At 35.9% G+C, this 12,529-nt stretch overlaps 2 protein-coding genes across 2 annotated transcripts in view; both read right to left on the bottom strand.

Annotated features, from left to right (window-relative positions):
- Positions 1-604: 604 nt before the first annotated feature.
- The window catches only part of LOC132857942 (kelch-like protein 10), a 36,906-nt gene continuing 24,981 nt past the window's right edge, over positions 605-12,529 (bottom strand). The window contains exon 8 of the mRNA XM_060888075.1: positions 605-1,348. Coding sequence (XP_060744058.1) covers positions 1,240-1,348 — 109 coding nt within the window. The 3' untranslated portion in view covers positions 605-1,239. The remainder of the gene's footprint in view (positions 1,349-12,529) is intronic.
- On the bottom strand, positions 1,213-4,006 carry LOC132859909 (kelch-like protein 10). The gene is made up of 3 exons (XM_060890887.1): positions 3,765-4,006; positions 2,688-3,178; positions 1,213-1,589 (listed from the first exon to the last, which is right to left on the bottom strand). Exons 1-2 carry the CDS (start codon positions 3,914-3,916, stop codon positions 2,986-2,988), a joined length of 345 nt encoding a protein of 114 aa, XP_060746870.1. The 5' UTR covers positions 3,917-4,006; the 3' UTR covers positions 1,213-1,589; positions 2,688-2,985.

Below are 12,529 nucleotides of genomic sequence, written 5' to 3' on the forward strand. Positions count from 1 at the left end.
AGAACTAAGCTCAGGTAACTGAAAATAATTATCCCCGTGTTTGGTTTTATTTCTACTCTCAGCTTCAGTGTAGTCTCTGATACATAAAGAATTAACATTATTGTCTTTCACTTTAGCTGGTTTCTGACTAAAGGGGAGTGTTGTGGGACACAGGAGACAGGAAACACTAAAATATTGCTTCTGTTCAGAATTGAAAAAATGTAGAAAAATCTTTCTGAATTATTTTAATATAAATCTCAGATTTATTGTGTTAGAAGCTTTCTTTACAGGGTTTTAATCAAAATAATTATAAAACAATAAAATACATGTAGTCAAAAATGATAAAAAAAAGACAGTGATGAAACAATATTAATAAATTTATTATTATTATTATTTTAACAAACCAGGAAGCTCTACACTCATACGGCTGAATATATTATAGATCCAGTACATGAGATTTAGTAACAATAATAAAGTGAGACAAGTTTTGTATTCTGTACACTTTGATTCATATAGAAAGTAAAAAAACTATATATATAGTTGTATATATATATATATATATATATATATATATATATATATATATATATATATAACACATTTTATATTAAACATTGCGTTTTAACACCCAGCACATTATGATTTTTTTTTTATTTTTTGGAAAAAAAAATACAATGAGAACAGATCCTGCTTCTATCAATGCACTGTTATATTCATGTATATTCATTTTAAAACATTTAATATTCATTGACACACCTGAGTAGTTTTAAAGTTCGAGTTACATTTCCTGTAATGAACGTTATATACAATTATAGAAATAGATTTTTTTTACTTTTCGTACCTTTCGCTCATCACTCTTACATGAAATACTTCATACATAATCTGACTGATTTGTTCTGTATATAAATATGAACTCTGAGCTCCCAAAGATGCAATAAATAAATAAAAAACATTGTTATCCCTGAATATTTATACACAGATTTCTGATAACAGACTATTGTGTCATAAACATAGGTGAATTAGGCAGATGATTAAAACAATCAAATAAATGTTTTAAATGACAGAGTTTAAATCCTTACAATATGTCAATAAATAGGCAATTAATTAATAAATCCATTCACAATACCTGGCAATAAAATAATACAAACGATTCTATATGAGAAGCAAATTTGAAGACAGATGAAGAAAGAACTACAGACAGATTTTCTGTGTGAGTTGAAATGAGTTGTGCTTAAATATTTGATAATAAAAGCTGTGCATCTAGAGAAAAAGATCACGTTTTGTGGTGTAGTCTGTGACGTTGGGAAGCGCAGAAACCACACAGCAGCTGACCGCACTGTGGCAACTGTTCATGTTCTGGATCTTGAACCTGCAGGAAATCAAACTTTTGTCATGTTTCTGGTGTTTCTGTGTTTACTTATCATCATAACATCACATTTATCCTGGGGTTGAGTTTAATAAAATAAATATACACACAAAGTTTCTAGGATAAACTTAACTACATAACCCCAGATCCACCACTCATCTTTATACACATCGTAGTACTCGCATCTGGAGGTTGTGCCTTCATCATTGCAGCCACCAATAACATACAAGCAACCGTTCATCACCTGGAAGAAGAAGAAGATGATCACATGGTGAAGTCAGACAGTAGATGGATTATAGTTCATTCACTTCAGGTTTTGGAGTTGGACAACACAATATAAAAGGTCAGAACTTTTGGTTAGAAAGTGGAAAAAAATTTGGACAGTTGAATGATGTGGAAATGGACACGGATTATTTTCCTGTTTTTCACACTGTGTGATTTCACTAAACTTTGACATTATTACATGTAAAGCTGAACGAGATCCCAATAAAATCCTAACTGATTTCTACAGAATACTGTGAGATAATGTTTTTTCAATAAAGATTGAAACAATAACAATAACAGCATCAGCTTACGTCATAAATCAGCCAAAAGACTTGTTAAAAAACAAGAAGTTTTGGAATAACAAGGTTTTTCTGCCCTTCACCACTATGTATTTATAGATGTCCAGTAAGTCTGCTGCCTTGTTGTTTATTTTACATAAGTGAGAATTTAATCAAACTTTCCCTTCAGTTTTAACACTACTAAATTGCTCAGATTGCGTTGTGTCTAAAAATTCATGAGCAAAAAATCTTCTACAACATGTTTTTTTTTCTGCAACAACATTCATTCATTCATTCATCTTCTACCGCTTATCCGAACTACCTCGGGTCACGGGGAGCCTGTGCCTATCTCAGGCGTCATCGGGCATCAAGGCAGGATACACCCTGGACGGAGTGCCAACCCATCGCAGGGCACACACACACACACACACCCTCATTCACTCACACAATCACACACACTACGGACAATTTTCCAGAGATGCCAATCAACCTACCATGCATGTCTTTGGACCGGGGGAGGAAACCGGAGTACCCGGAGGAAACCCCCGAGGCACGGGGAGAACATGCAAACTCCACACACACAATGTGGAGGCGGGAATCGAACCCCGACCCTGGAGGTGTGAGGCGAACGTGCTAACCACTAAGCCACCGTGCCCCCTCTGCAACAACATAATTAGCTTAAATTAAGTCAGCGCTATCACTGGAACCCTAACTGTTAGACTACTGTCTGGTTTCAGTTCAATTCAAACTTGTGTTGTAGGAATGGTCTGGATGGTCTGGTCGAGTGTATTGACACTCACCTTCAGCAGCAGGTTCACTATTTGCTGCTTTCGGACGCTGGGATCATGCCTGATCCACAGGAATACAGCTTGGAAGGCTATTTTCTCCTCCTTGATGTTCAGCTCATCATTGTCCAGGATGTCACTGAGCTGCTCCATGGTCAGCTCTAGGAATTTTCCAGACTGTGAAAAAATGATGTCCTAAAAGTGATGCAACGTGTACACGTAGACCTGATCTCGCAGCTCATAGTACGCATTAGCGTCAGCGTACTGCCAAATCCTTATGCAGTTATCCGGGTTTAGATGATCCTTTAGGAATTCACAGCAGCTCAAGTGCAAGGTCATGGATGAGCAGGTGATTGGCTGCATCCAAGAGAGTCTCCACTTTATCGGTGGTGACTTGAATGTCCTGCGTGTACATGTAGTGGATTATAAGATCCATGATTTCTGGAGATACACCAGTGATGTTGTACACTCTCTGATCCAGATTGCTACATCTTGTGAATAGAGCTCTGCAGATCAGGAAGAGAAGAACATATATTAGGACAAATATCTAGACTGGAGTCCTGATGATGTGGAAGCTGCAGTCAGGAGTTAAAGAGAGTTTAAACGGAAAACAAGACCAGTAATAAATACATTTTAATTGTACTTCAGACACTATAATGAATCATTCAGAAAATCCAGATTATTTAAAAGAAATAAATCTATCACTATATAAATCTTCTTCCATGAAGATAACATGAAGACGGTGTAGCCGAAGAAAACTAAACTCGAGCTAAATATCAGCGAAAAAAACAAACACTTCATAGTTTATTTACAGCCCTGTTGTCACCGCATGTGTTTTACACAGTACACACACTGGACATGCGCTCCTTAACATCCTGACACTTGTTTTATTACAATATCGTGTAACGGTAGATTTCAGTCAGATGGCTGTGAGGAAACGTCGGCGTTAAGAAATCATCATTAAATCAGACTCGCGGAGTTGTGACTATGGATCTGTTCATTTAATACTAATGTAAATACCATTTCATATTCGGTACAGTTTTTGCTCATTAGGCACCATTTTAAAATGAAAAGTTGTGTTTGGTTTTTTACCTGAAATACGGGCTGTACGCCGAGAGGATGTTCTTGTGGACATTGAAGTCCACTTCGTCCACTCTGAGCACCGCGTCACACAGCGACCCGTCCAATCGCATCTCGTTCAGTAAACCGCACAGCTTCCTGTCTTCACTCATCTCTCTCTCCATACTCGTAAACAAGTCGTCTAATTCCTACTTTTCCGTGTTGCAGGGCGTGATAAGAGCGTTGATAGTGAGTTTGTACAGAAGCGTCTTTTAAATCGCCTCTTCTGGAACAGCGCCGAATTCGAGGCCCCGCGTCATAGTGACGTCATGTCGTCAATAAGCTGTGGCCTCAAACCATAGATATAGCATCTCTGCATTAAAAATTAACAATTCAGTTTCTAAAAACCCTGAAGAAATTGAGAAATTTGTTACTAATTTTTATAGGAACCTGTACTCCCCTGATTTACAGGCAAACCAAAGTATGTCATACCTACAACAGATTAAGAACTATATACCTCAAATAAGTGATGAATTTAAATTGTCATGTGAGGCTACTGTTTCCTTAAATGAAATAAGAGATGCAATGAAATCAATGAAAAAGGGGAAATCGCCTGGCTCCGATGGCCTTACTTTAGAATTCTTCATACAGTTCTGGGAGATTTTAGAACAACCTTTCTTCTTAATGCTTCAAGAATGTATAAATAATGGTACAATGACTCCTACTATGAAACAAGGGGTGATATCTCTCATTCCCAAACCAGATAAAGATGTAACTATAATTGATAACTGGCGCCCTATCACTCTTCTTAATTTTGACTATAAATTAATTGCATCCATATTTGCCAAGAGATTAAAACAGCACTTACATTATATCATTAATGAAACACAGACTGGATTTATGAAAGGTCGTCATATTAGTTGTAATACTCGACTTGTTCTGGATCTTATTGATTACAGAGATGAAATCAAGTCTGATGCAATTATCTTATTCCTCGATTTTTATAAGGCCTTCGATACTGTAAAGCATCAATTCCTTATAGACTCTTTAGGGGCATTTGGATTTCCTTCTAAACTCATAAATATTGATCAAATGCTGTACAAAGAAATAGATAGTTGTATAATTTTAAATTCACGTACATCACCAAGGTTTCCTGTCCTTCGCGGAATACGTCAAGGTTGTCCTTTGAGCCCCTTTTTATTTTTATTTGTTGTTGAAACATTATCCATAGATATTTTGCACAATAATAACTTTGCTGGACTTAATATCTTTAACAGAGAGATTCGAATCTCACAGTTAGCAGATGATACTACTCTATTTTTGAAGGATAAAGAGCAAGTTTCTCCAGTTTTAACTACCATCAATGCCTTCTCTAATGCTTCTGGGCTCAAACTTAATTTATCTAAGTGTGAAATTATTTGCTTATTTGACACTGTGGAAACTGAAATTGAAAATATACCAATTAAAAATGAAGTGAAATATTTGGGAATTCATATAACAAAAAATTTAATTAGTAGACAATCTCTGAATTTTTCTCAACGGTTATTGAAAACAAAATATATTTTTAATAATTGGCTCCAAAGAGATTTATCAATTTTAGGCAGAGTTTTCTTATCCAAAACAGAAGGATTATCCAGGTTTGTGTACCCTTCCCTGTCTTTAGCTGTAGATAATCACACCTCCAAAAATATAGATAAGATTTTTCTTGATTTCATTTGGAGCAATAAGTCACATAAGTTGAAGAAATATGTTTTAGCAAACAAAAGGAGTGATGGGGGTCTCGAAGTCCTGCATTTTGATGATACTAACAATACATTTAAAATTAATTGGTTAAAAAGATGTTTGCTTGGGTCAGATTCTTTGTGGTATTTTATTCCTAATAATATATTTAAGAGGGTAGGTGGCCTTTCTTTTTTGATGAAATGCAATTACTCCACTGGTAAATTACCTATTAAACTGGCTAGATTTCATCAACAAGCCTTGTTAGCCTGGAAACTGGCTTACAACCACAACTTTTCACCCCACAAGACCATCTTATGGAATAATTTGGATATTAAAATTAGAAAAAGATCAATCTTTTTTGATAAATGGTTTAATAGAAACATAATTTTTGTTGCTGATCTATTCAACTCTGATGGTGATTTATTATCTTATGAAAGCTTTATGAATATCCATCATTGTCCCGTTCCATTTAAAGAATTTAACTCTGTTATAAAGGCAATTCCTGATGGATTAATATGTCTAATGAAAGCTTCCCTTACCCATGAGTCATGCACAAAACAACTTTCACAGTTATTTTTGGGAGGTGTCTCGCTTTTAAGTAAAGATTGTAATAATAAATGTATTCGTCAACTTTTTCAATCTCGAAACTCAATTTCTCCAAAAGGGAAATTTTTTTGGAGTTCTAAAATAGATAACATTAAATGGAGGAAAACATGGTTATTACCATATAAATACTGCATACCGAATGAAGTGAAAGAAGTGCACTTCAAAATTTTGCATAATATATACCCTTGTAATGCATTTTTGTCTAAATTTTGTGATGTAGCTGATATATGTACCTTCTGTAAAAAAGAAAGTGAAGATATTTGTCACTTATTTTTCTCATGTAATGTTTCCTCACTCTTCTGGAAAGATTTGAGTCTCTATTGTTTTTCTAAAGTTAACGTGAATGGTGTTTTTCACATTAAGGATATCGTTTGCTTTTTTGAAAACCAAAACAAATCTTTAGAGTCAACTGTTAACTTTCTTATCCTCGTGGCAAAGTTCTATTTTCACAAACAAAGATTTCTTAAGAAAATACCTACTTTTATAGAGTTCTTATGTGTAGTAGAACATTTAATTAAATCACTGAGAGTAATTAATAACAAAAAATGTATTTCTTTTTTGAAGAGATATGATGAGATCTTTCTTGTAACGTGATTAATACTTGTTTTGATGTGTTTATTTTTCTTTTTTTATTATTTATTTATTTATTTAATTTTTTTTTTTTTAGAACCCTCTTTTCTTTACTTGTTCTGTTTCTGCCTTTTTTTCTATCTATTCTGACATCTGGTCAGTTAAGGTTGGATGTGTTGATGATACATTTTGTGTAATGTATACATAGCTGTGTTTGATTAGAATCTTTGAATTTGCAATAAAAGAAATTAAAAAAAAAAAAAAAAACAAAAAAAAAAAAAAAAAAAAAACCATAGATATATTCACTAGATGTCGCCTAGTGTACGGCAGTACATTGGAACGAATGCGTCAATAGAGCCGCCATCTTGGTACAGGGGACCCCCTACTCTTAATGCATCAGCATCAATGTAGGCAAGAGATAAAATCACCATAAATCGTCATGAATGCGATTTTCTAGTTTTTTTTTTATTCGTTCCAAAGGTCAGACATGTATTTATCATTAAGTCCAGAGAAAATTTAAGGTTTTGATATAAAGATAATCTACTTTTTCAAAATATAATGCATAGTGCTAGTCGGTCTAAGTTTATTACTTACATTCTTCCACTTGAGTAAACTTCAAATGAACAATCACTATTTACCTTATAGCCTACTGCATGCAAAACTGCTACAATGGTGTGACTATACATGTTAATTTAAACATTTAAATTGTATTGGTTTATTAAATATGATACACAAAGCAATTTGCAGATGGAAGAAAATCAGAAATTTGAGAGGAACATAATGTGAAAGTTAGATAGTTGAGGTCCCAAAGACCGTTCAATCTTTACTTTATTCCTGTCCCGCAATACTTTTGCCACATTAAAGAAGTATGTACTAAAGTCACCTACTGTAAACCAAAAAAAAAGTTTGACTTTGAGGCTGGACTTGTGTGTTACACTGCCAAGCTAACTGGTGACATCCTTCCAGGACTGAGTTTACCATTTTTAAAACTAAGTGTTTAGTATTCCTGCAACAACAACACGACTTTATACAGTTTCTTCCTAAAACTTTCGCTCTGCAGTTGCAGAGTATGAACCTTTGCTCATGGTGTTGTCTCAACTTATGAAAGGCACAGACAACCAGTGAACTTAAGCTAAAGTGATGGTTGTCTATGCCATCTCGGGTCTCAACAATGTGATCACGAAGACCAAATATGTCATATTATACATTTTTTTAAAATTAACATTAGGCATAATGTCATTAAATATGTCCTTAAGTGAAGTAACTTGATAAAAGAGCATTCTGCTTGTGTTAAGTACAGGACAATCTAATAAAATATGTTTGACATAAAGTTGGGTCTTCACCTTTAAGCAAAAAAAGCATGGGTCAATTTTTAATTTCCTTATTAAGAACTTCGGAATCTACAAACATTATTAGTTTTCCTAACTGTCAAAAACTAATGGGTAACTAGCATGGATTAGCTGAGCGACAGCAACGCCATGTTAGCTGTCCAGGAGTTAGTGGATGCTTTAGTCCAGGTCTGGGAGGAGATCCCTCAGGAGACCACCTGCCACCTCATCAGGAGCATGCCCAGGCATTGTAGGGGGGTCATACAGGCACGTGGAGGCTACACACACTACTGAGCCTCATTTTGACTTGTTTTACGGACATTACATCAAAGTTGGATCAGCTGGGTCTAGTTTTAAAGATACACAAAATGTTTTACAAAAAGTAATGTACAATGTGGGGGGCACGGTGGCTTAGTGGTTAGCACGTTCGCCTCACACCTCCAGGGTCGGGGTTCGATTCCCGCCTCCACCTTGTGTGTGTGGAGTTTGCATGTTCTCCCCGTGCCTTGGGGGTTTCCTCCGGGTACTCCGGTTTCCTCCTCCGGTCCAAAGACATGCATGGTAGGTTGATTGACATCTCTGGAAAAATTGTTAATGTACAATGTTATACAAAACCTTTTAAGCATCACTCACATAATAAGTGTCATAATATGTAGCCTTATTTAAATGCACAGTTTATAAATATAAACAATAAGCTCCAAAAGATGCAAAAATTAAAATAAAAAATCTTTCCTGAATAGTTTTATACAGATTACTGCCAGAGTTTAAATCCTAAACTTTATCCTACAATAGGACTGTTTACATGTGGGGAAAACCTTCAATACAGTTGCTCTGTATGTTTCATTAGTGAGCGTCACAGCATATTCAGTCCAAGGTCAGATTGTAATGTTCAGACCCATGTGAGACAGTCCATGAAATCCACATTATTACTAGAATATTCCTGAGACAAATGTGAGACTATCTGTCCAGAGGTTAATCTGAGCTGGAATCAGGTCATACATCAGGACAATGATGCTGGGCATCAACACTAGAATGGCAAAGAAGAAAATATGAAGCTGTTGGAATAGCAGATTTAAAATCCAGACCTCAATATCATTGGAATGCTGCGCTGTGAATTAAAGCCATGTTGTAAATAAGACTGGACAATAGTTTTCCAGAATGATGTAAGTGACTGATGAACTACTGCACAAAACATTTTCATTCATTCATTTTCTACAGCTTATCCGAACTATTCTCGGGTCACAGGGAGCCTGTGCCTATCTCAGGCGTCATTGGGCATCAAGGCAGGATACACCCTGGACAGAGTGCCAACCCATCACAGGGCACACACACACACACACTACGGACAATTTTCCAGAGATGCCAATCAACCTACCATGCATGTCTTTGGACCGGCGAGGAAACCGGAGTACCCGGAGGAAACCCCCAAGGCACGCGAGAACATGCAAACTCCACACACACAAGGCAGAGGCGGGAATCGAATACAATTACTAATGCCTTCTGTGGAGATGTCAGCTAGTCAGGTGACAGTGCAGAAACCAAGGAATTTTGCTAAAAACATAAGGAGGAAGATTATTCTGGAGTAAAAATATATGATAAGCCCAACGTAATAATAAAATGTATCACTGTCTATTCTTATTAACATAGGGAGATACTGTATACAGCTGAACATATAATAAGTATAAATAAATAAAATGTGGATCAGATTTTATTGTTTTCATATTTTACCCTATGCTAAAATATTTTTTATATATTTCTTGTCTTTTCTCAAAGACAAGAAAATTCAATTTCAGTTATGGTTTTTAATTTAGTATAAACTTCTTTTATGGCATGATTTTAACTTCGAAACATGTTGATTGAGACATGGCAGTGTAGTTTGACAATAAAATAATTTCACACCCACATCAGTGTGTTCCTGAGTTCCAGGACTGTGAATAATAAAGCAAAATCACTGAATTTATATAAAAAGGTACCAAATCTGTATGTCAGGAAACTGGTTGTCTTCTTGGATTTATTGGGTTTAATAAGGGGGAAAGAGACAAATGGCTAGAAACACAAGGACACTAAAGACAACAAACAAAGAGACAAAGACTCAGCAAAAAACAAACACAAGACAACTATGTTACGACCTGGGGCCTGTTTCAGAAAGGTGGTTCAACTAACTCTGAGTTTAAACTTGAACTCTGAGTTGACAAACCCTGAGATGGGAAACTCTGAGTTTTTGGTTACAGAACAGCTGAAAAGAGTTAGTTTTATCAACTCTAAATTGACTGACTCTGAGTTAAGCGTGTGCACCACAACTATAAAAGCCATTATCAATGGAGGGCAGATATAACGAGTCACCCTGGCAACAGCGTCAGACAAAAGAAAAGTCTGCATATTTCTCAACAGCAGAACTGGAAGTGCTTATGCAAGCATATGGAGAATATGAACATGTATTTAAAAAATAAAGCAACACTGTTGTATAAAAAAAATAATTGGTTTAACATCAAATTTTAAAAGGTGTATTTAAAAACTTATATATATATATATATATATATATATATATATATATATATATATATATATATATATATATAGGTTTTGTTTTTTTTTTAGGGTTCAAGCGCGAAGCGCTGGAAACCTATTGTTTTTGTTAGGATTTTTATTATTATTAATATTTTTATATATAATTATATATTATTATTAATATTAATTATCAAAAATTATTACAAATTATTAAAAAATTATCATTGGAATCCTTGGCTAATGACTTAAAAAACGTATATCTCGAATTTCATTTCCGCCATTAAATTTTTTCGCTATCGCGCATTTTATCCGAAACCTTTTGCTAACTAGTCCTAGGTTTTTCACCTGATCAAGACCAATCCAGTGCAGTAATATTCTCTGGAGTCTCAAAGACAATAATTTTCGAAAAAAAGTCGAAATTTTGATTCAGGGTCCTTAAGGGGCCCCAAAAAGTTTGGACTGTGAGGAGCCAGTTTTACTAAAATGTCAATAACTCAAGAATTAAATGAGCTATCAACACCAAACTTGGGACACATGTGAAAGAGGTCAAACTGAGGTCACAGTTCAAAAACCACGGCGATTGGCCACTTCGTGGCGCTATAACAGAAAAATCACTAAAAACAGCCATTTTTAAAAAAAAGCCCTCTAGCGCCCCCAACAGTCCAAAAACTCAATTTTGTGCTGACTTGTATGGCAAAGATTCTGATTCTGGTTCTGATTCGGAGTGGGTGGGGCCTAACCAGGAAGTAGGCGGGGCTTGTCTTGAAGTGGGTGGTGCTTTAACCGGTAATAATTAATTTGTAATATTTATAACACTAGCTTACTACCTTTATGTTTTTATGAAATACAGCAAAAACGTGTCAGACACACAGTGTCTGGTTACTGGTTAGAGACATCTGAAGGTCTAAAAAAGAAAAAAAATCTCCGACAGGCAGAGACGCAATGCGAGTCGCATTCTACCAAGCAAGCACCATGTCTGAACGAACCCACGTTTACCAGAACTCTACTGGTTAGTAAGTACGTATTATTAACGTTACAACCCGAAGTAAAAAGCTGAAGAAACCCTAAACGTTAACGGAAAATACCCGCGAACCCGAGTGACTGAGGGAGAGACAGAGAGCTGTTCTGTGTGTTACTGTGAGTGAGCAGAGCGAGACACAGCAACACAATACATCTGTATGTGTGTAGGGGAGGGGCGCTGTGACTAGCCTATCACTGTAGGGGAGGGGCGCTGTGACTAGCCTATTACTGTAGGGGAAGGGCGCTGTGACTAGCCTATCACAGAACGCTGACACAATCAGCTAGCCAATGATGATTTTCATACAATCCGAGCACAGATATTGACTCGTATTACTCGTATAATACTCGTACTCGGCAGAAGTGCTTTATCCGTACCGGATACTCGTTTCAGCCGAGTATCCGGCTCATCTCTAATGGATATGACTTTGTTTATTTTAGGGACAACTGGACGAGTGAATACTTCACATGACATATGTTGTGGCACCCTCTATAGCATGACATATGTAGCATGACATGACATATATTGTCATGTCAATCCAAAGGCCTTAAACGCTTGAACCCGGGAAATGCTGCTTGCAGCTTTAATTCTTCTTCTTCTTCTTCTTCTTCTTCTTCTTCTTCTTCTTCTTATTATTATTCTTATTATTATTATTAGGGGTCAAGCCCCGAAGGGGCGTAGACACCTATTGTTATCGTTAGTTTTCTTATTATTAGGGGTCAAGCCCCGAAGGGGCGTAGACACCTATTGTTATCGTTAGTTTTATTATTATTATTATTATTATTATTATTATTATTATTATTATTATTATTATTATTATTATTCCGTCTTCCGCCATTGAAGTCAAAGGCAGCCCATAGAACCGTACGTAGGAAAGTTATGAAATTTGGCACACATGTAGAGGCCAGTCTTAGAAGTTACTGTAGCAACTTTGGTGTGTCTAGCTCAAACCGTCTAGCGCCACCAACAGTCCAAAAACCCAATTTTGTGCTGAATCGTAAGGCCTAGAGGCAAAATTCTTGCAACATCAGAATCAGAATCAGAAT

The sequence above is a fragment of the Tachysurus vachellii genome, chromosome 2 (genome assembly GCF_030014155.1).
Source record: "Tachysurus vachellii isolate PV-2020 chromosome 2, HZAU_Pvac_v1, whole genome shotgun sequence".
Lineage (NCBI taxonomy): Eukaryota > Metazoa > Chordata > Actinopteri > Siluriformes > Bagridae > Tachysurus > Tachysurus vachellii.